At 42.9% G+C, this 23996-nt stretch overlaps 1 protein-coding gene across 1 annotated transcript in view; it reads left to right on the forward strand.

Moving 5' to 3' along the window:
• Window positions 1-23996, forward strand: part of CFAP61 (cilia and flagella associated protein 61) — a 249891-nt gene that overhangs the window by 64568 nt on the left and 161327 nt on the right. The window contains exons 9-13 of the mRNA XM_060119879.1: window positions 1-44; window positions 6029-6103; window positions 8447-8625; window positions 10179-10218; window positions 13933-14072. The exon at window positions 1-44 is cut by the window's left edge and continues 48 nt beyond it. Coding sequence (XP_059975862.1) covers window positions 1-44; window positions 6029-6103; window positions 8447-8625; window positions 10179-10218; window positions 13933-14072 — 478 coding nt within the window. The remainder of the gene's footprint in view (window positions 45-6028; window positions 6104-8446; window positions 8626-10178; window positions 10219-13932; window positions 14073-23996) is intronic.

Raw genomic sequence — 23996 nt, forward strand, 5'->3', positions numbered from 1 at the left:
AGCCGCAGGAAGCTGTCTCCCCAGAGGCCGGGGAGAGCATCCAGGTAATGGAGATCATCCCCCCAGCCTGGTGCTGCTTGTGCCGTTGGGGTCAGGGGTGTCCCTGGTGCTGGAGTCACTCCCGAGAAGGGAAAGATCTCACTGGCGTTAAGATCTGGGGGACAAGGGCGGGGAGGAAACAGGCTGCGTGTTTGTAACAAATCAGCCTCACAGCACCCTCAAGAATCCAGCTCAGGATGGAACCCCATCCCTTCTCCCCCTGCCTTCTCACTCATCCCCCGGCTTCAGGAGGCTGATGTGGATAAAGCAGCTCGCTTAAAGGCGGTTAGAAAGCTCACCTTGTCCACAGACTGAAACGAGGCAGCATTTTCCTTCCTGCCCCACTGGGCCCTGCAGGCTCTAGAAGCACCTGCCGCAGCTCCCTGGATTGCTCCTGGCCCACTGGCCCGGCCTGGCTTCAGCAGGGACCCCTTCTCACACCCTCCTGCTCTGTGAGTGCTGCCACCCTGACCTAAAGGGGGGCACACCCCCACTGAAGGAGGCCACAGTCAGCCACGTAATAGAGGACATAGGATTTGGGGGATGGGCCCGGGGATCCAGCCATTGTTCCATCTCTGCCACCCTCTGACCACTGATGGTTCACAGAAATACAAACGCCCATATTGACTGGGCTCTGGGTCCTCACCTGCTCCTATAGGACCTCAGGACATGTCCCTGTGTCCTCTGGAACTGGCCTCACCAAGGGGGCTGGGAGAATGAACGGGCTTACCTCTAGGCTACCGTTGGCAGCCTGGCCCTGCATCAGCACTGCGTGTGGCCAAGAGTCCCAGAACATGTTTCACTGCATGGACCCTTCTGCTTCTGGTCCTCCTGACTGTTCCATCCACCTGAGGCCAAGACGGGGGCTGGTGCAGTGCCATTGCTTCTTGGACTCCGGACTCCAGGCCCCATCTCTCTTTTTTTCTCCTTTCCAATCTTGGACAAAATAACATTCCCCCTGCCCATCAGCTCATGCAAAGAAGATCTTGGGAAGAAGAGGAGTCAGGGAGGACCTTTATCTTAGCATTAGGCCACCTGGCTCGTCCTGCTGCATCTTCACATTGTCTCTATGGAAAATGCCTTCTTATACTCCAAACCACAAAAGGACCCAACCTGTAGCTGGGTGGCTGTTGTATTTCGAGGGCTGATTTATTCTTTGCACAGAGGTTGGATGCTCACAATGGCCAGGCTCTCTGCTAGATGCTGAGGGTGCTCACGAGACCAAAACACAGCCACAGCCTTCAGGAGGTGGTGCACGGTGGGAAGAGGAAAGCCTCCTAATTTAGTATGTGGAAATGAGGGTGGAAAACATCCCAGAAGAGGGCACGAGGGACACCTGAAGCTTTTAAAGAAGGTTGTTTGGCATGGACTAGGTTGCGGGAAATGAAGCTGATGAATGGGATTAATAGAAAGAACTTAGCGCGAGGGATTTCTGCTTCTGGCAAAGATGGCTAGATTTACTTTCCTGCCTGAAAAAAACAAAAAAATGGCCAAAGCTTATGAAATAAGTTTTTAAGACACTGCTCATCAGGTAATAAAGGAGAGTGATGCCTGGGAGGTGGGAAACAAGCCAGGTAAGCCCTCCGAACATCGTGGCCTCCTGCTTTGAGAGAGTCCCTGACCATGGCACAGGGCGGGAGGAACCATGGAAGCCAAGTGGTACGTCCATGGAGACTAAAGCCACTAAGGTTTGCAGGACAGAGTACCAGAGAGGAGAGAGCTGTACAGAGAGATGGTTGACACCAGCGAGGGTCACTCTTGGGTATTCAGCTGAGTACTGATCAGCACATGCTGAGTACTGATGTGCACATGCACATCAGCCTGATCTTCAAAACTACTGAAGATCAGGCTGAGGAAAGAACTTCCTAAAAGAATTAGCATTAACAGTGCACAGTGCTCATACAAGGCTGGGAATAGTGCGTGTTCCATCAGCCAGACCAGGGAACCCTGTGACTCACGAGGCATTGGGAGAATGCACAGAAGGGTATTGCATCAGTAGTGAGGAATAATTAGCTCTGGAGAGAGCACTGCTCCAGTCCTATGTAACAAATCTTTAGAGCAAGATGCAAAAGGACCAAACTGCTTCCAAGTAATTTGAGTCCCAGAACAAAGTTCAAGAATATTTGTAGGAATACAAAATTATCCAGCACCCAAGTAGATTAAATCACAATGTTTGGAATTTTTTTTCTTAAAGACATAATGCTTTTGCACACTTAATGTCCTACAATATAGTATAACATAACTTTTATATGTACTGGTAAACCAAAAATTCACATGACTTGCTTTATTGCAATATTCACTTTATTGTGGTGAATGAACCTGGAATATGAACCTGCGATACCTCCAACGTATACCTGTAAAAACACCCCAAATAAACCTTCTAGCGATTAAAACTACAATTCTTGAGATGAAAAATACACTGGAAGGATTAACCACAGATTAGACATTGCAGAAAAAGGGATTAGTGAAACAGAAATGAGAACTTTTAAAAAAAATCAATGTATCAGTGAGCTGTGGGATAACTTTAAGTACCTAATATGTGTGTAATTGGAATTCATAAAGAAGAGGAGAAAGAGCTTGGAACAGAAAAAAATATTTGAAGAAATAATGACTTAAAAATTCCAAATTTTATGAAAACAGTAAACCCACAGACACAAAGCTCAACCAATAACAAGCATAAGAAACATGAAGAAAACTATACCAAAGCCCATCATAATCAAATGGTGGAAAACCAGTCATAAACAGAAAATCTTAAAAGTACCCAGAGGGAGAAAAAAAAAGGACAAGTTGGGAACAGAGGCCTAAAGATAAGGATGACAGCAGATTTCTTGTTGGAAACAATGTGAGCAAAAAAGACGGTGGAGTCACATCTTTAAGGAACTGGAAGAGAATAAACTGTCAACCGAGAATTTTACACCCATTGAATATCTTTCAAAAATAAAGGTGAAATAAAGACTCTGCCTACACGGAAAAGGGGAAAGAATTCATTACCAGTAGACCCAACTACAAGAAATGTGAAAGGAAGTCCTTCAGGCAGAAGGAAAATGATGCCAGACGGAAATCTGGATCTACACAGAGGGCGATGAACACTGGAATTGGTAACTCAATGGGTAAATGTGTAAGATTTTGTTTTTATTATTTATATCTCTTTAAAAGATAGTTGACGGCCTAAATAAAATAAAAACAACATAGTGTGGAGCTTTCAACATGTGTAAAAACATCTGACAAGAACAGCACAAAGGCCAAGAGGGCACAATGTCAGGACCCTATTTTAGGGTCCTTATACTACACCTGAAGTGATATTATATCACCTGGAGATAGACTTAAAGATGTATACTATAAACTAAAAGAACACGAAAGTTACAAATCAAATTCAGAAAGTTATATCTAATAAGCCTACAAAGAGGTAAAGTGGAATCATAAAAATAGACAAGTACTCCAAAAGAAGGCAAAAAGAGAGGAAAAGGGAAATAAAGAACAGATAGGACAAATAGAAAACAAACAGCAAGATAACAGACTTAAACCTAACCACATCAATAATTACATGAGGGGCCTCCCTGGTGGCGCAAGTGGTTGGGAGTCCGCCTGCCGATGCAGGGGATACGGGTTCGTGCCCCGGTCTGGGAGGATCCCATATGCCGCGGAGCGGCTGGGCCCGTGAGCCATGGCCGCTGAGCCTGCGCGTCCGGAGCCTGCGCGTCCGGAGCCTGTGCTCCGCAACGGGGGAGGCCACAACAGTGAGAGGCCCGCATACCGCAAAAAAAAAAAAAAAAATTACATGAAATGAAAAAAGGTCTAAATATCCCAATTAAAGAATGTATAAATCAGATATAGATTGGATTAAAAAGCAAAACAGTTACATGTGAATTACAAAAAAAAAAATGCACTTGAGTAGATACAATAGGTTCAAATGAAAAACATTCAAATAGATACATCATGGTAACACTAATCAAAAGAAAGCTGGAGTGGCTTTATACATTTCAGACAAAGTGGATTTCAGAAAAGGGAATATTACCAGGGATAACAAAGGTCAAGAGGACATAACAATCCTAAATATGTATGCACCTAAAAGTAGAACTTCAAAACACATGAAGCAAAAATGGATAGAAATGCAAAGACAAATAAATAAATTAATTAATTAATAAACAGCTATATTTGGAGATTTCAATATCCTTCCCTTAATCATTGATAGAACAAGTAGACAGTAAATCAGTAAGAATGTAGAAGATTCTAAGAATACTATTGACCAGTTTGACCTAACTCTACCCAACAATGGCAGAATACACCTTCCTACATCCACATGGAATATTTACCAAGTTAGATCATATTTCAAGCTAGAAAAGAAGTCTCAATACATTTAAAAGGATTCAGGTCATCTAAAGTATGTTCTTCCCCAACAAAAGACATCACAGGGAAATAAAACTTCAAATCAACAGCTCACATAAACATCGATGGATAAATTCAAATAAAACTTTTAATAAATTGAATCAATATATTGAAAGGACAATGTCATCAAGTTGGGTTTATTCTGAGAATGCAAGTTTGGTTTAACATAGGCAAATCAATGTAATTCACCATATTAACATTCTAAAAAAGAATACATATGTTTATCTCATAAATGCAGGAAAGGTATCTGAAAATTCACATTCATTCCTCATAAAAACTCTCAGAAAATTAGGAGTAGAAGGGAACTTCTTCAATTTGATACAGGTTATTGTTGAAAAACCCACAGCTAACATCATCCTTGGTAAAAGACTGAGTGCTTTTCCACCAAGATCAGAAACAAGACAAGAATGGCTGTTCTCACCACTTCTATTCAGAATTATTCTGGCGGTTCAAGCCAGTGAAAAAAGACAAGAAAAGAATTAAAAGAATATACACAAAATTAACATGCAAAGTTCAATTTTATCTCTGTATAATGGCAATGAACAATCAGAAATTTAAATAACTACTATTTACAACAGTACAAATACACAGAATACTTAAATCTGACAAAAGATGTTGTCAGATTTAAGTATTTTGTGTATGCTAAAAACTACAAAACATTTCTGAGAGAAATGAAATAAGACCTAAATAAATGGAGAGATATCCCCTGTACTTAATTTCAAGGACTCGATATTGTCAAGTTGTTGATTGATCAATGAAATACCAGTCAAAATTTCAGGAGGAACTGAAAAAGTGATTTCAAAATTCATGAGGAAGTGGGAAGGACCTAGCACAGACAAAGAAACTATGGAAAGAGATCAAGGTTGTAGGACTAATGCTACTGACTTCAAGATTTATTATAAGGTTCTTGTAACTGAGACAGTGTGGTAATGATGTCAAGGTCAACAAATAGATGAACAGAACAGAATAGAAGATCCAGAAATAGATCTTTCTATTTATCTTTCTATTTCTAGATCTAGAAAGATCTAGATCTTTCTAGATATTCAGCATATAATCTACAGTGACAAAGAGCAGATCATTGTTTGCCTGTGGTTGGCAGAGTGGCCCCGGGTGGGAGGAAGAGCCACACAGAAACACAGAAGCTTTGGGGAGTGATGTATATGTTCATTATTTTTATCGTGGTGATATTTTGTAGGTACCTATAGGTCAAAACTTTTCAAATGCTGCACTTTAAATATACGCTGTTTACTGTATGTCAATTATACCTCAATAAAGCAGTTTTTTAAAAAGCCCTAGTGCATCGTTTAAGTTACACAAAAGAATAAGAATAAAGGAGGAATAACTAACATCTACAGAGTCAGAAGATGCTAAGCATCTCTCCATCCACCTGTCCTTATTTTATCCTCAGGACAACCTTATGAGGTAGGTGCTGCTCTTAGCCCCTTTGTACAGATGAGGGAACTGGGGCTCCCTCACTTTCCCAACGCCACGTGCCCTGTAAGAAGGGAGGCCAGGATCTAACCCAGGCAGCTCATACAGAGCTCGAGCTCTGAACCACTGTGGGTGTTGATTAATTCTCATGTCTTGCCTTTGTCTTTTGCAGAGAAAAAGCACAGAAGAAGCCGCAATGGAGGAAGCTTTATCACCAGTCCAAAGTGGAAACACTAGTGAAACGGAGGTAGGGCTTGCGAGGGCCCTTCAGAGGGCCGGTGCGGCTCACTCCTCTCCACCTGCGTCTTCGTGCGCTTTCCTCACCAGGCCTCCTGCCTTCTTTCCCAGTTCAGAGCCGCCTCCTTACTTAGGACCTGCTCCACAAAGCATCCCTCGGTGAACTCTCACTCCACTGTCATTAGACCTTTATTCTATATCCCTTGCACAGCTCGGTCCTAGAAGTTAAACTTTCTACATCAATAATTTGCAACCATTTCAATAAATAGAATCTTTCTGTTCTTCCCATTGTCTAGAGAGAAAACATTTTGGAGGGGCAAACGTCTGTAAGAGTTTTCTCCTGCTCTACGTAGAGTACATTCATGTACACGCTTATGTGTCTGATGTGTCATCCACACACATCTCTGCTTCCAGGAACTGCTTCCTCCTGTTACAGATTCAGGCCAAGGGGTGGTAGCATCTTCCACCAGCTGCCAGGAGCAGGACGTGCTTCTGGAAGGAGTGGGCCCCAGGCGGGCACAGGTCCGCTTTCCGAGCCTCCCGTTAGCATGTGCTGCAGGTCCTCTACCAGCTCCTCTGGCACTGCTCACCCCCCAGCACCCTGAGGATGGGGGCTTCAGTGCCTGCTCTTTCCCTGGGGCTGTTCCTGCAGGCAGGTTGCCACCTCCGGGGGCAGTTGGAGAATCAGCCCCCAGCTCCTCTGCCTTTTGGGTAGGATGGCTCCCAGGGATGCTCTCCCCATCTCCCCGAGGTCTTGGCGGGATTGACAAGTAACCCACTTGTTCATTGCACCGCGTTAGGGTCCTCCTCTTCCCTCCTCACTCGCCCACTCGCCTCGCAGAATTTCCTGGCGTCGCTCCCTGCGTGAACTTAGCTCCTTTTGCTTCTGGGGAACCCACATTAGGGTGCCCACTCCTCGTGCCCCAGGGAGGAGGGAGCAGGGCATGCAGCAGAGGAGAGCAATCTCTCTCCAGTATTTCTAAGAGGGTAGCCATTCCTTTAGGGACCCAAACGAGGATGTGGAGCGGGTCAGGGTGGTCCATACTGCATTAGATGTACTGGCATCCCAGAGGGTATCCGGGTCAACAATGAGGATTGATCTCCCATGTTTATCTCCTCTCCCTTCTGGAAAAAAAACCACTGAAATAACCGTAAGGGGAGAATAAGGGCACAAATCCACACAGACAAGAAGACTGGGAGAGGAGATATTGGAACACGAGCACTTTAAAGGTGTTTAGAAAGAAGGAAATCGATGGTGGGGTTTGCACTGGCTCTTCACAGCTGGGGAAGGTGGAGGCCGGGCACCGTGATGAGGACAGATTCTCCACGTGTGCCCACAAAGAGCCCGGGCCCTGGGGCTTCTGCGGAAGGCGGGGCGAGGGCTCTGTGTGACAGTCTGCCGGGCGGTGTTGGGGGCAATAGATTCCCTGCAGAGGACACTTAGCTTGTCAACTACCCCCCAAGTGAAAGGACCAGGTGATAGTTCTCTGAAAGGTCGAGCAGAAGCAGCTCCTAATCCAGTGCACGGTGCGAGGCTGTGTGATGGGGAAAGACAGAGAATAGGCGGATCAGTGGGATTCTCCATTTCACGTGGAGGAACCCCTGCCCTGTCCTCCCGCCCTGTTTTCCAAATACAGAAGCCAGCATAATAGTATTCAGAAATATAGAGGTAAAGGCCAAAAGAAAGGAAAAAGTTGAAAATGCTAGTCAATGGGGGAGTAGGAGGCTCCTGATTTTCTTTATAACTTTTTAATGCTAATATTATTTTACTTTTTACTATACGCATGCGTTACTTCAATTTCAAAGAACTCCGAGGATCTCGGAGTGAATCATGTTCCTCTCACTGGGCTGTAACACCTCCTTCGATGAATGAGACCTGACAGGATTCAGCACTAACTCTCCAGGTGGCTATGGGCAATTGGCTCCCGGAGCTCCCGCTCACTAGCAAACCACCGGAACAGTCCCAAGATCCAAAAATTCTTGTAGCACAAAATCACAAGGAAAACTGGGGATAGAGGTGTTTTGCTTATGGAATTAATACGCATGTAATAGTCCCACGCTCTAACCTCTATCCAGCGATGCAGTTAAAATATGGATCCTGTATCAAAGACCAACTGAGACCGTTCGTTTTCTGACCTTCACATGAGAACCTGTTTCCATCCTCAACAATTTTGAAATCTCATTAAGAACACCTCCTTAAAACCGGGCCTGGCTCGGGATGGTTTGTTTCAGGTGAGGCAGTCACATCTGTCCTGGGAACGGTGTCCTGTGGAGACAAGACAGTGACTAGCCCATTAAATAGTAGAAAATAAATAGGATTCCCAGTTCAGTTCCTCCTCTCTCCTTGCTGTAGGGCACAGAAAAACTCACTCAAGAGTACAGTGTGGATTACACGGATTACTGCATCAGCAATACGAGCTCAGCATCCATCTCTCTGCCCGAAAAGACCAGCAACTTCCGCCCCATCTACAAGGGCGCCTCCACTGCCTTCTGCATCCAGCTGTTTTGTATTGACGAGAAGCACGAAGCAAGGCAAGTGCTGGTCCCCAGTGTGTCTGCCGCGCGAAGACCTTCTCCTGGCCTTGGTGGCCCAACACTTGAATCTCGCAGAGCCAGGGGTTTCCAAGCCTGGCTGCCCATCCTCATTTCTGGGGAGTTTTTAAAAACCACAGATTCCTGAGCCCCACTTCCAGACTCCAGCCCATAAAATTTGGGTCAGACCCACAGAACTGGGCTGCCCAGGGTCTGGAAAATCATCCCTTCCTTAGCCACATGCTGTTCCCCATTCTCTAGAGTTTGCATTTTGGGGGGACTTTGGGTTTAGGTTGCTGCTTGTCTGGAGTCTTTTAGTTGCAAGTAATAGAAAATCCAGCCGAAACTGGCTTTGGAAAAATGGAATAATTGCCTCACGTAAGAAAGGATAATCCAGTGGTGGGACCGATTTTCAATGTGGCTTGATCTAGGACTTATTAGATACCCCAATCACAGGCCAAGCTTCTCACTCTACCCTCTACCCTATTCCTGAGCTGATGGCGGGGGCCAGGCCAGGCCATGATGATGGCTTTGTCCCTTGCTTTGTGCTCCCCACTGAATCGGGGCTGGAGTCTATCTGAGAGGGTTGTTAGCAGGACACCAAACAACAATCCAGGGCAGCTGCCAGAGGTAGGAGGCCTGGTCCTGGGCAGACGAGGCTTCCTGTCCCTCCAGAACAACCCCGTGTTCAGTGCTCGCTGCCCCCTGTAGTCTGGATTGGACCCCTGCCCTCGGTACCTAGATTCCACAGCCCCTTTGGGATGCCCACATAGTCCACCATTCCATCCACAGAACAATGTTGAAGAGGAAAGTTTGGCCCATTTTGATAGACTGGAAGGTTCCAGAGTATCTTTAAGACAACCAAGACCACCGCTGGACACTCTCTTTTTAGAGGATGTATTTAATCACATTCACGATCTCCTAGCTTTCCTTAGAACCATGCTTTTCTTGGACGTTTTTCCTCTTGAGTTTTCAATTTCTTTGGAATTGAAATTCAATTGAAAGGTTGAAAAGGGAAATCTTTTTATTCTAATTATATTGTAGACATCTAAAAAGCCTGTAAACCCTTCTAGATCTGTCGTGTATATTTATTTTCCCCTGTGCATTTGGATAAGATTGTGCTTTTTGAATTTTCAAAAAGAAATTTGATGACCCATGATGGTTCGCCTATAAACATACACCTGCCGCTGGTCAGAAAATCTTTTGCATATAAAAGAGAAAAAGATCAGAGTAGCTTATAATATGCCCATGTCTCCCACCCAGCACCTCCTAAAAGGAAGGGAGGGATCATGTCCACAGAATGACTATCTGCTTTTAGAATGTGTAGAGATTTTTAATTGCTATAATAGTACTTTTAGTTCTAGAAAAACACTTCGTTACTGACATTTGAAGCTTATGCCTTCTGCAGCTGATTACTGTTCAGTTAGACACAAATTCTGGTTACTGGTTGGCTAATCACTGCCTAAGGGGGGAGGGCCATAGGTCTCTTTAAATGTGCACTGATGCTGCATTTGCTTGCAGATCAGTGACAGTTTTTACTGTCTTGTTTACAGGTCACTGGACTTCATGAATTTTGTTTTCAGTCTTTTTCCTGTAAGTACATGTTGAATTTTGAGTAATATAATTGGTTTTATAAGCTAGAAAAATTATAAAAAAGTAGGATGCCATATTCATTGTCCAAACATTTAATCTGCTATGAATGTTAAGGTTAGAACCACTTCTCTGTTCTGAAAAAAAAGGTTGAATGACATGTCCTGAACTCTTAAAAGTAGAAAAGATTGTCATTTTCAATAATTTTTCAGTCATGCTGTTGTAATAGTTTTCTTTCAATGCATAATTTATTTTAGAGATTGCTTCATCAGTGTCTTATTAGAACCAAATCATGAATAGAACGCTGGTAGTACATGCAAATGTCAGGAATTACTCTAAAGTGAGTTAGACTGTTGTATTACTTTATAGTTTGCTTTGGCTCAAAGAATGCTGACACCATTAGATTGCTTTTCTGAGGGTAGGAAAGTGGGAACTTGCAATTGATCTTCTGGTTGGTGTCGCCTGACACATGGGATTGACTTGACCCTCTACGGTTGGCTGGTGGATGGCCCCAGGCAGGCACCCAAGTGCAAACAAGGCTCTCCAATCTCAGGGTGTCCAGGCCACCTCCTCCACTTTTGTTTCATGGTTGTCAAGGGATAGAGATTCTGACCAACCTCTCATCACTTTATTGGAGGGAAGAAAGCGGGGCAGGAAGACAATTTAAGTTCCTTAATTGGATTTTTAAGACTTTTTCCATGGCTGGTCTATCAGTTTAGTCAAGTCAACAGCCGCACTTCTTCAGTTAGCTAATTATCGGCAAATTATCTATTGTTTTATTTTTCCTTGATGTTCTTTATACCAAGGCTAAAAAACAAAATAAGTTTAATTCTGTTGCCTGAAAGCTATGTGATCATAGGTTGTATTTCCTCATTTTGTTAAGATGATGAAGACTTGGCAATGATGTTCTCCATCGTAATTTTTTTGAATTAATTTTAAGGCATTTCGAAGCTCATAAAATACTGTAGATGACCCTGAGGGAGGGTTTGCAAAGCTGGCTTCCCTCCGAGATGCCCCAAAGTAAATTCAGTAAGTTCAATTCATTCCTATTTTGAAGTCCATGCAGAGACAGATCTTCAGTATTATTACAAAAGCAATGCTGGCTTTAAGATAGTAAAAGACATGTTTACTTTTTAATTAATTATTTCAGGATATGGGGAGACAGAAACAAAATCCCTTCGTTACTTCATCCTTAATCCTTCCCATCCATGTTGAAGCAACTCATTACGTTCATTCTCTTTTATGGCTGAGTAGTATTCCATTGTGTATATATACTACATCTCCTTTATCCATTCATCTGTCAATGGACATTTTGGTTGTTTCCATGTCTTGGCTATTGTGAATAGTGCTACGATGAACATTGAGGTGCATGTGTATTTTTGAATTAGAGTTTTGTCTGGGTATATGTCCAGGAGTGGGATTGCTGGATCATATGGTAGGAATTACATATTTCTCCCAAAGGAAGCCCCCCTCAAGGCTTGGCACTTAGTCCTTATTTTCAGCTTGAGTATTTCAACAACGTGACTCACAAGTTCCCCAGAAGGAGCTGTTATTTTGCTAGAAAGAAGGAAGATCAGGTCAAAGAGTGATTCACTCCTTTGGGTTGCACATGTGTCCCCAAGGTTTTGGATTCGCCCAGGCAAGGCCTTCACAGGGTTCAGGAGGAGGTGAGATCCCAAAGGGACAAATTAGCTCTGGGAAGAGCAGGCTGCTTCTGCAGGCACCTGGCAGAGGGTCACGGTGGACGTGAGGAGCACAGCCAGTCCACGGCAGCACTGTCCCATAGACAACAAACTCTAAATGTTCCAGCAGCCACATTATAAAAAAAAGTAAAAAGACACAGGTGAAATCAATTTTAATAATATATTTTACTTAATGCAATGTGTCCAGAATTTAATGATTTTAATATGTAATCAGTATGCAAAAGTATTAATATTAATGAGATCTTGTACATCCATTTTCTCAGTTTTTAACATCCAATGTGTATTTTACATTTAGGGCACATGTCAATACAAGCACTAAATTGTCATCAGAAATCCTCACTCTGCTTCTAGATTTTGTAAAATTTACAGTTGAATGAGTAGATTCACATACCCAAATTGTTCTAAACATACATAAAACTTTTCCAATAACTGAACTGAGTATCAGTTTTTATTTTATTGTTTTTTTCTTTTCCATTATGGTTTATTATAGGATATTGAATGTAGTTCCCTGTGCTATACAGTAGGACCTTGTTGTTTATCCATTCCATATGTAATAGTTTGCATCTACTAACCCCAAACTCCCTGTCCAACCTTCCCCCACACCCCCTTCTCCGTGGCAACCATAAGCCTGTTCTCCATGTCTGTGAGTCTGTTTCTGTTTCATACATAGGTTCATTTGTGTCACGTTTTAGATTCCACGTATAAGTGATATCACTTGGTATTTGTCTTTCTCTTTCTGACTTATTTCACTTAGTATGATAATATCTAGGTCCATCCATGTAGTTGCAAATGGCATTATTTCATTCTTTTTTATGGCTGAGTAGTATTCCACTGTGTATATATACCATGTCTCCTTTATCCATTCATCTGTCAATGGACATTTCGATTGTTTCTATGTCTTGGCTATTATGAAGAGTGCTGCAGTGAACATTGAGGTGCATGTGTGTTTTTGAATTAGAGTTTTGTCTGGGTATATGTCCAGGAGTGGGATTGCTGGGTCATATGATAGCTCTATGTTTAGTTTTTTGAGGAACCTCCATACTGTTATCCATAGTGGCTGTACCAATTTACATTCCCACCAACAATGTAGGAGGGTTCCCAAGTATCAGTTTTGAAATGTAAATTTAATCAAAATGAAATAAAATTAAAAATTCAGTTCCCCAGTCTCACTGGCCATATTCCAAATGCTCAGTGAATGACTGACTCAGCTCCTGGCCAGCATATTGGACAGCGCAGATACAGGTCAGGACACGCAGATCCCACTGCCCAGGTTAACCCGCCCTTAGATCTCATCACCCAAGTGGGACCGTGCCCTGATAAAATACACAGACATCCATTGATGTGTAATCACAGGACTTTAGAGCAGAGAAGGCCTGGAGCACCATGCTCTCATCTCACAGAGGTGGGGACCACGGCTGGCGGCTGGTACAGCATAACTTGATAAACCCAGGGCCTTTGCCATGATACTGCTCAGCCTCATCACTCCTGGATACAAGTGAATTTGCAAACGCAAACGTCCTTAGTTCAAAACTCTACTTCTGGAAGAGAGCTATGCTGAATGGGTCCTATAATTCACAATATTCCTTTATTTGGGTTTCAGTCAAACACAGATATTTTCTCCTTTTTTTTTTTTTTTTTTTTTTTTTTTTTGTGGTACACGGGCCTCTCACCGCTGTGGCCTCTCCCGTTGCGGAGCACAGGCTCCGGACGTGCAAGCTCAGCGGTCATGGCTCACGGGCCCAGCCGCTCCACAGCACGTGGGATCTTCCCGGACCGGGGCACGAACCCGTGTCCCCTGCATCGGCAGGCGGACCCTCAACCACTGTGCCACCAGGGAAGCCCTTCTCCATATTCTTGCAATTGCTTATCCCCTGAATTTTCTGATTACTTTCCAAATGATAGGAATCTTTAACTTGAATACCATCTCCTTTACACATTTTACTCCTATTTAGTGTTTTATGGCAGGAATTTGTTTAGTGATAAATGATTTTTATCTGGTCTTCAATCACACCAGGACAAGAACTTCTGCATCATTTCTCTGCCACATCTCACCCCTGAGTTTGTCCTCGTACAGAACTTCGTGAAGATTGTCCCCTTCAACAACTGCACCCTGGACCAGGACCTCTATGTCTTCCATCGGGCAGGATTGCTCAAGTAAGCAGATGCACGTTTGGCCAAAAGATAGTCCATGAAGTTCAAAAAAGAGAATGGAACAGGAGCTCCGTGACATTTTAATTTAATGATTTATTTTAAAAATTGTCTTATTGACAGAGGACTTGATCAAGTGACTTTAACCAGTCCATTTAGGGGAAGAGTCATGGTGAAAGTTGCTGGTCCAGTCAGATATTAGAGCATAATCTAACTCCAAAATAGTCAAAACAATAACCATGTTGACATCTCTATGGCTGGAACAAGGTAACACAAGAAAGAGTCCCACCGCAGACCCCAGTAGAGTAAGAATTGAGCATGTGTCTGTATGTAAAGGTATTAGAGACTGATGTATATGATGGCATTTGTGTTACAGTGAGAAAAGGAAGGATTATTTCGTAAATGGTGGGACAAAATAAAGACAGAAATGTTCTTCATATTCTACAGTAAAATAGATTCCCAAGTGATTGAAGAGTTAAATGTAGATATTGCAATAGTTAAAAATTAGAAACTGTTACCTACAGTGCTAGGTTCTGGGCCAGATTCTGAGAATACAGCAGTGTACAGACTACTGGTGTGTCCCACATCCTTTCAAAGCTTATAAACACTCCTGTAAAAGTAAAACTGCAGCTGTGATGGGTGTACCAGCAGTGGGTCTATGGGACTATGGAGACCTATCATTGGGAGATTCAGCCCAGTCAGAGGAAGCTTTCCTGAGGAAGAACGCTGAGTTCTAGACAAGGAGTGTGAGTGAAGATTGAACTTTATTGTGCCTCAGGATGGGGAGGGTCTTTTTAGAACATGGAAGAAAAAATTAAGATTTTTTTTTTTTTTACTATATGAAACTTCAGAACCACTCTAATTTAATTAAAATGCAGCTGACTAATGGAAGGATATTTTTAACAAACATAACAGACACAAGGTTGGTATATTTTATATATAAAGAGCTTTAATAAATCAATAAGAAGACTATTTAACACCAGAATAGAAAAACTAACCCCCCCCCCACAAATGGCCAGACTGTTTGCATATGAAAAAAATAAAAAATCAATGGGTATTAAAAAATCTTCAAACTTATTGCAAATAAGGGAAAAGAAACAAAAGCAAGAATGAGACATCATTTTTGGTCAATTGGCTAAAATTAGAATATAGAAACATTCAATTCTAATGAGAAAAATGTAACTCTTGTCAGAATGTAAATAGACATAAAATTTCAAAGGGCAATTTGGCCAGAACATTAAGGTAGTTTATATTCTTTCACTCTTTACTTCCACTCCTAGAAACATATCCTAGGAAACTTGTTGCAGAGATGCAAACAAAAATTTACATCTTAGGATTAAAGAACATTGGAAATACTCTAAACATCCAGTAGTAAGAGAATGTTTAAATACTTTATGGTACTTATAGGAAGTAATCTATAACTATGCTTACAGTTCATTTTAAGAATATCTAATGATTAGAAAATGCTCAGAATATAATGTTAGGGTAGAAAACCTATCAATAAATAAAACAGCATTTAAATATGACCAAAATTTCTAAAGAAGGAAAAAATGCATGAACAAAGTAGACTAAAAGGACACATGCAGATGTAGTTCATGCCGCCCAGGCCCCCTCCTTCAGGACTAATTTCACACCTGCGGGATGTGTGGGCGCCACCAGCTCGAAGCTGGGTCCCCTGCCAAGGAGACTGCCCTGGACAGAAGAGAGGGCTTTGCCCAAGGTCCGCCCTCCCGAGGGCAGCCTGCATCCAGCAACTAGTCTGTGTGTGTGGAGGCGGGGGAGGGACACCTCTGAAGGGTCTTCCCAGGGCCAGGATGCCCCAAGGTGTCAGCTGGGCATTTGTTGTGACCCCATGGCTCGCAGTCCGTCTTCACCTCTGCCCCGTCCTGCCCTGCCCCTCCCCATAGGTGTGGAGGGTCCCAGGAGCCACCCTCATCCCCCGCCAGCACGTGGATCTCTGTGTGAGGCTGCCTCCTGGGGAACCCAGCCAGCGGTGCTAGAGATGGCCCGTGGTTGCCTCGGGGTGGTAAGAGGACTGTCATGGGTGATTTTTAATTTCCTTTCTCACATTGCCTAAATTTCAGAATTTTCCTACACCAGTCTTGGACATAGCAAGTGGTTGAAACCCATCAAATAGGCTTAAGTAACTGGAGAATTTATTACTACACAGAACCAAGGGAAGACTCCGAGGGCAATTCTGGTTTCATACGTGGATTATTAGCCCAGTTGGATCTATCTCTTCCGAGTTGACACCTTCTCAGACACAGTGGTTGCAGGATGAGTGAGGTAGCTCCAGACCCTTTATCACTTAAGTCCACCAGGTGAAGAGTGGTGGGGATGCTTCTGTTCAGAAGCCCCAACACAGAAGTCTTACTGCATCTCAGTGGCTCAGATTGGCCCTCTGCTGGCTGACTTTGAACCCATCACCAGGTCAGAGGCTGCTGGTTGGCATCCTTGGGTCTGGTCCCAAAGCTCAGGGCTGGGTGGGGGAGGGGTGCATCACCTATACAAATGTGGAGGCTTTTCTGGAGAAATGGGCAATGGAGCTGCTCCCCACACTTCCATCTTGGGATAGGACCAACTCGATCAATAGAAAGTGAACAGTAGATCTATTACAGGAACAATGTCAATACCGTCCATTTTCTATAATTTAACTTTTTCAAGCTGTCTTATTCACATAGTCTCAGTCTTACAAAATATTATGGAGCTCATCAAACTGCACATTTAAAAATGGGTATATTTAATTGTATGAAAATTATGCCTCAGTAAAGCTGCTGCAAAATCTTGTGACAAAGGGATTGGTAGAGTAGTTTCAGAGAGCTTTCTCTATAATTGATATATTAGCCTTTTACGTGAAACTTTGAGAAACCTTCTAAATGATCACTTTGTAATTGGGGAATGGTTAAGTGAATCCTGGCATATTCATTCAGTACATTATCACGCAGATTTTGAAAAAATAAAAACAGGTCTGCATCATACTGTATGGAATGATATCTGGGATGGTGAGAAAAGTAAGGGTCAGATGATAATAGTAATAATCGTAATGGCAGCTTACATTTATGGAAGGTTTGTAGTGTTTCAGGGACTTTGTTAATCACTTTCCATGTGTCTTTACGCACAGTGACCTTATTAGCTAGATACTACTATTATTATCCCCATCTTACAGGTCAGGAAACTGAGACACAGAGAGGTTAAGTAACTAGTCCAAAAGGCACACAGCAGAAAGTAGCAGAGCTGGAACTGGAACGAAGGCAGCTGGCTTCCAGAGCCAACTCATAACTGCCTCACGTATTGCTTCCTATGCTGTGTTTTCAGCATAAAGCTGTTGTAGCAGAGAGACCCTAAAGCACAGTGGCTTGAGCCGGAGGACAGTTCCACCTCTACCACACAGTGGTCCAGACAGGAGCAGGTGGTCTAAGGAGAGTCGTGGCTTTTCCCCACGAAGCTGTGCAGGGACCCAGTTCCTTCTCTCATTGCTCCTCCATCTCATAGAGCAAGGGTCTCACCTACTGTCTGTGTGGAAAGTCAGGGGTCTGCGAATTTGGATGGGAAGAAAAATTACATCTTTCTGTTACTAACCTCTGATTGAAGTTTGATGTGTCCTTCCACTGTGAATGGAGGCAACAAACCTCAGAAGTGTCAGCGAAGTCGTGACTTTGTAGCCCATGGAAGTCACGGATATTCTCGTATCACCTTACGGTTGTTGCAGATGTCTCAAAATAGGGATGCTCATCGTACTTTGAAATTTCAGTAAATTTATTCTCAACCAAAACTTGTTACTTGATGCATTAATGAGGAGGCACAGGTATTACCAAAACACACATTTAAAAAAACATTTTGATAGCTCTACTTGATATAATTTGTTGTCTTTGATTTTACACGTTGAAAAGCATTAGTCTGAGAAGGGGTCCCGAGCATCCCCAGACTGTCAAGGGGCCCATGGGGCACACAAGTGTTAGACCGCCGTCAGAGTGAGCTCTTTTCCTCTTGATGCTGTGAGCTGGCTTAGGGCACCGTAGTCACATTTTCGCCACAGGGAAGGGTGCAAAGAGAAAGGGAGGGGAAGACTGTCCTCTTACAGAAGTTACATCACTTCTCGTCACAGTCTGTGCTCGGGAAGTTGGTTGCACGGCCCTGCCGAGCCGCGGGGGAGGCCGGGGGACAAGTTGCTGGAGGCTCAGGTGTGCGCCTGGCAAAAACTCAGTTGACTCAGTTACTAAAAGGGAGAAGGCGAGAGGGAAACTGGGGGGGCCATCGTATCTAGTTTTTATCTTGCATATCTAAAGATGTTCTAGAAGGGTCCACAGGACTTTATTAACCTTTTGTGCTTCTGGGGAGCAGGACGGCGACATGAGGGGTGTAGATGGCGACGTACTCTTTGCTTTATGTCTGTCGTTTCCGTTTGAGTTTTTTCATTAATAAACTTTATTTTTTAGAGCAGTTTTAGGCTCACAGCACAACTGAGCAGAAAGTGCAGAGGGTTCCTACAGACCCCTTCCCCAGGCCCCCCACAGACTCTCCCACAGTTAACATCCCACACCAGAGCTACACCATTTGTACCATCAAGGAACCTACAGGGACTCACCATTATCAACCAGAGTCCACGGTTTACATGAGGGCTCACTCTTCTGTTGTACACTCTCTGGGTCTGGACAAATGTGCAATGACGTAGCCACCACCATACTATCATACAGAGTAGTTTCTAAAAATGCCCTCTGCTCCCCCTATCCATCCCTCTCTCCTTCCCCACAGCCTCTGGCAACCACTGGTCTTTCTCCTGTCCCCATAGTTTTGCCTTTTCTAGAATGTCATAGGTGGAATCCTACAGTACGTGGCCTTTACAGATTGGCCTCTTTCAGTTAGTAATGAATAGTTTAAGGTTTCTCCATGTGTCTTCGTGGCTTGATAGCTTATTTCTTTTTAGCCCTGAATAATATTCCATTGTCTGGATGGACCACAGTTTATTTATCCAGTCACCTACTGAAGGACAGCTTGGTTGCGTCCAAGTTTTGGCAATTATGAATTTCAGCAATTATGAATCTATGTGCAGGTTTTTGTATGGGTGTAGGTTTACAGCTCATTTGGGTATATACCAAAGAGCACAACTTTAGATTGTATGGATGTAGGTTTTCAGCTCATTTGGGTATATACCAAAGAGCACAACTTTAGATTGTATGGTAAGAATATTGAGTTTTGTAAGAAACTGCCTCACTGTCTTCCAAAGTCCTCCGCCATTTTGCATTCCCGCCAGCAATGAAGGAGAGTTCCTGTTTCCTCACATCCTTGCCAGCGTTTGTCAGTGTTTTGAATTTTCACCATTCTCATAGGTGGGTAGCGGTATCTTGTTTTAATTTGCATTTCCATACTGACTTATGGTGTTGAGCATGTTTTCATTTGCTATTTGCCATCTGTATGTCTACTTTGGTGAGGTGTCTGTTCATATCTTCTGCCCTTTTTTAAGATTGGGTTGTTCATTTATGTTTGATTTTTTAAAAATTATGGGCATGCATTACTTCCATAATAGAAAGTGTAGTTAATTTTTTATCACTGAGATTTTAAATTTTATTATGACTCAGGTAAAACTTTCATTAGAATGTTCTTTATGCTCTCTGCATTCTTACGTAGAGTGTATTGGTGACATTTTCTTATGACTTGGGCTTCTCTTTATGAATAAATACATGCTGATGAGAGCAACCGGATGACAGGGGATCAGGATCGGGCCATGGGTCTGCCTGAGGTAGTGGCCTTGTTCTTAGTGGCTTAATTACTTAATTCACAGTCATATTCTTTTCTTGTACACTCTCTCTCTTATTTACTATGTACATGTATTGCTTTTATTAACAATTAAGTTTTTAAAACAATGAGACTTTCAACACTTGTCTGGAAATTAGTCCTGGTTGCAGCATGGCCCTAGTCTTTCTCTGTAACCATTTGCAGTGTCAGCTTTGTTTTTGCTTTTTTTAATCACTTACGTATAAAGTTGGAGCAAATCATGTACACCTGGGTTCTTTTCTGAAAAATTAAAGGCTCACAAACTGAAGAAGTTTCCTTGCCTTTAGAAAATCATGACCTTTGTCACCATTCCCATCTGAGCCCTCATTGGGAGCTTTCCTTTGTTGCTCTGAATTTTGTCGCCAGCCCACTGACAACTACACACCCGGTTTTCAGCGTGTCCAGTCTTGTAGTCCAGTCTTTGCACTTTTACTCTTGTTCCTGTCTCTCTTGTGGCCATGGCAGCGGGTCACTGTTCTCTAGAGCAAGCTTAGATTTTTAATTCTTTAAATTCTAAACACAAAGAGCTTTACAAATGTTAGGAATGGTAGTTTTGCCTGTAGGATCACTCAGCTCATAAAGGGAACACGATATCAGAACTGGCTTCTTCCCTCTGCTCTTTTTTTTTTTTTTTGAAAATCTATAAAAATTATTTTTTAACATCTTTATTGGAGTATAATTGCTTTACAATGGTGTGTTAGTTTCTGCTTTATAACAAAGTGAATCAGTTATACATATACATATGTTCCCATATCTCTTCCCTCTTGCATCTCCCTCCCTCCCACCCTCCCTCTCCCATCCCGCTAGGTGGTCATAAAGCGCCGAGCTGATCTCCCTGTGCTATGCAGCTGCTTCCCACTAGCTATCTATTTTACATTTGGTAGTGTATATATGTCCATGCCACTCTCTCACTTTGTCACAGCTTACCCTTCCCCCTCCCCATATCCTCAAGTCCATGCTCTAGTAGGTCTGCGTCTTTATTCCCGTCTTACCCCAACGTTCTTCATGACCTTTTGTTTTTTCTTTTTAGATTCCATATATATGTGTTAGCATACGGTATTTGTTTTTCTCTTTCTGACTGACTTCACTCTGTATGACAGACTCTAGGTCCATCCACCTCACTACAAATAACTCAATTTCGTTTCTTTTTATGGCTGAGTAATATTCCATTGTATATATGTGCCACATCTTCTTTATCCGTTCATCTGTTGATGGACACTTAGGTTGCTTCCATGTCCTGGCTATTGTAAATAGAGCTGCAATGAACATTTTGGTACATGACTCTTGTTGAATTATGGTTTTCTCAGGGTATATGCCCAGTAGTGGGATTGTGGGGTGTTATGGTAGTTCTATTTTTAGGTTTTTAAGGAACCTCCATTCTGTTCTCCATAGTGGCTATACCAATTTACATTCCCACCAACAGTGCAAAAGGGTTCCCTTTTCTCCACACCCTCTCCAGCATTTATTGTTTGTAGATTTCTTTGTTTTAAAGTCTATTTTGTCTGATATGAGAATTGCTACTCCAGCTTTCTTTTGATTTCCATTTGCATGGAATATCTTTTTCCATCCCCTCACTTTCAGTCTGTATGTGTCCCTAGGTCTGAGGTGGGTCTCTTGTAGACAGCATATATACAGGTCTTGTTTTTGTATCCATTCAGCCAGTCTATGTCTGTTGGTTGGAGCATTTAATCCATTTACATTTAAGGTAATTATCAATATGTATGTTCCTATTACCATTTTCTTAATTGTTTTGGGTTTGTTATTGTAGGTCTTTTCCTTCTCTTGTGTTTCCTGCCTAGAGAAGTTCCTTTAGCATTTTTTATAAAGCTGGTTTGGTGGTGCTGAACTCTCTCAGCTTTTGCTTGTCTGTAAAGGTTTTAATTTCTCCATCAAATCTGAATGAGGTCCTTGCTGGGTAGAATAATCTTCGTTGTAGGTTTTTCCCTTTCGTCACTTTAAATATGTCTTGCCACTCCCTTCTGGCTTGCAGAGTTTCTGCTGAAAAATCAGCTGTTAACCTGATGGGGATTCCCTTGTATGTTATTTGTTGTTTTTCCCTTGCTGCTTTTAATATTTTTTCTTTGTATTTAATTTTTGATAGTTTGATTAATATGTGTCCTGGCGTGTTTCTCCTTGGATTTATCCTGTATGGGACTCTCTGTGCTTCCTGGACTTGATTAACTATTTCCTTTCCCATATTAGGGAAGTTTTCAACTATAATCTCTTCAAATATTTTCTCAGTCCCTTTCTTTTTCTCTTTTTCTTCTGGGACCCCTATAATTCGAATGTGGATGTGTTTAATGTTGTCCCAGAGGTCTCTTAGACTGTCCTCAATTCTTCTCATTATTTTTTCTTTATTTTGCTCTGCAGTAGTTATTTCCACTATTTTATCTTCCAGGTCACTTACCCATTCTTCTGCCTCAGTTATTCTGCTATTGATCCCTTCTAGAGAATTTTTAATTTCATTTATTGTGTTGTTCATCACTGTCTGTTTGCTCTTTAGTTCTTCTAGGTCCTTGTTAAACGTTTCTTGTATTTTCTCCATTCTATTTCTATGATTTTGGATTATCTTTACTATCAATATTCTGAATTCTTTTTCAGGTAGACTGCCTATTTCCTCTTCATTTGTTAGGTCTGGTGGGTTTTTGCCTTGCTCCTTCATCTGCTGTGTGTTTCTCTGTCTTCTCACTTTGCTTAACTTACTGTGTTTGGGTTCTCCTTTTTGCAGGCTGCAGGTTCGTAGTTCCTGTTGTTTTTGGTGTCTGTCCCCAGTGGCTAAGGTTAGTTCAGTGGGTTGTGTAGCCTTCCTGGTGGAGGGGACTAGTGCCTGTGTTCTGGTGGATGAAGCTGGATCTTGTCTTTCTGGTGGGCAGGTCCACGTCTGGTGGTGTGTTTTGGGGTGTCTGTGGCCTTATTATGATTTTAGGCAGACTCACTGCTAATGGATGGGGTTGTGTTCCTGTCTTGCTAGTTGTTTGGCATAGGGTGTCCTGCACTGTAGCTTGCTGGTCATTGAGTGGAGCTGGGTCTTGACGTTGAGGTGAGATCTCTGGGAGATTTTCACCGTTTGATATCACGTAGAGCTGGGAGATCTCTTGTGGACCAGTGTCCTGAACTTGGCTCTCCCACCTCAGAGGCACAGACCTGATGCCTGGCTGGAGCACCAAAAGCCTGTCATCCACACGGCTCAGGATAAAAGGGAGAAAAAAAAAGAAAGAAAGAAAGAAGAAGATAAAATAAAATAAAATAAAGTAAAATAAAATAAAGTTACTAAAATAAAAAATAATTATTAAAACAATTTTTAAAGTAATAAAAAATTTTAAAGAAGAAAGAAGAGAGCAACCAAACCAAAAAACAAATCCACCAATGATAACAAGTGCTAAAAACTATACTAGAAAAAACAAAAACAAAAAAACGAACAGACAGAACCCTAGGACAAATGCTAAAAGCAAAGCTATACAGACAAAATCACACACAAGCATACACATACATACTCACAAAAAGTGAAAAGGGAAAATATATATATATATTGTTGCTCCCAAATTCCACCACCTCAATTTGGGATGATTTGTTGTCTATTCAGGTATTCCACAGATGCAGGGTACATCCAGTTGATTGTGGAGCTTTAATTCGCTGCTTCTGAGGCTGCTGGGAGGGATTTCCCTTTCTCTTCTTTGTTCTTACGGCTCCCGGGGCTCAGCTTTGGATTTGGCCCCGCCTCTGCGTGTAGGTCGCCTGAGGGCGCCTGTTCTTCGCTCAGACAGGACGGGTTTAAAGGAGCAGCTATTTCCGGGACTCTGGCTCACTCAGGCTGGGGGGAGGGAGGGGTACGTTGTGCAGGGCGAGCCTGCGCGGCAGAGGCCGGCGTGGCGTTCCACCAGCCCGAGGCGCGCCGTGCGTTCTCCTGGGGAAGTTATCCCTGGATCCCGGGACCCTGGCAGTGGCGGGCTGCACAGGCTCCCCGGAAGGGGGGTGTGGATAGTGACCTGTGCTCGCACACAGGCTTCTTGGTGGCGGCAGCAGCAGCAACCTTAGCATCTCATGCCCGTCTCTGCGGTCCCCGCTGATATCCGCGGCTCGCGCCCGTCTCTGGAGCTCCTTTAAGCGGCGCTCTTAATCCCCTCTCCTCGCGCACCAGGAAACAAAGAGGTAAGAAAA

This window comes from Mesoplodon densirostris, chromosome 16 (assembly GCF_025265405.1).
Source record: "Mesoplodon densirostris isolate mMesDen1 chromosome 16, mMesDen1 primary haplotype, whole genome shotgun sequence".
Lineage (NCBI taxonomy): Eukaryota > Metazoa > Chordata > Mammalia > Artiodactyla > Ziphiidae > Mesoplodon > Mesoplodon densirostris.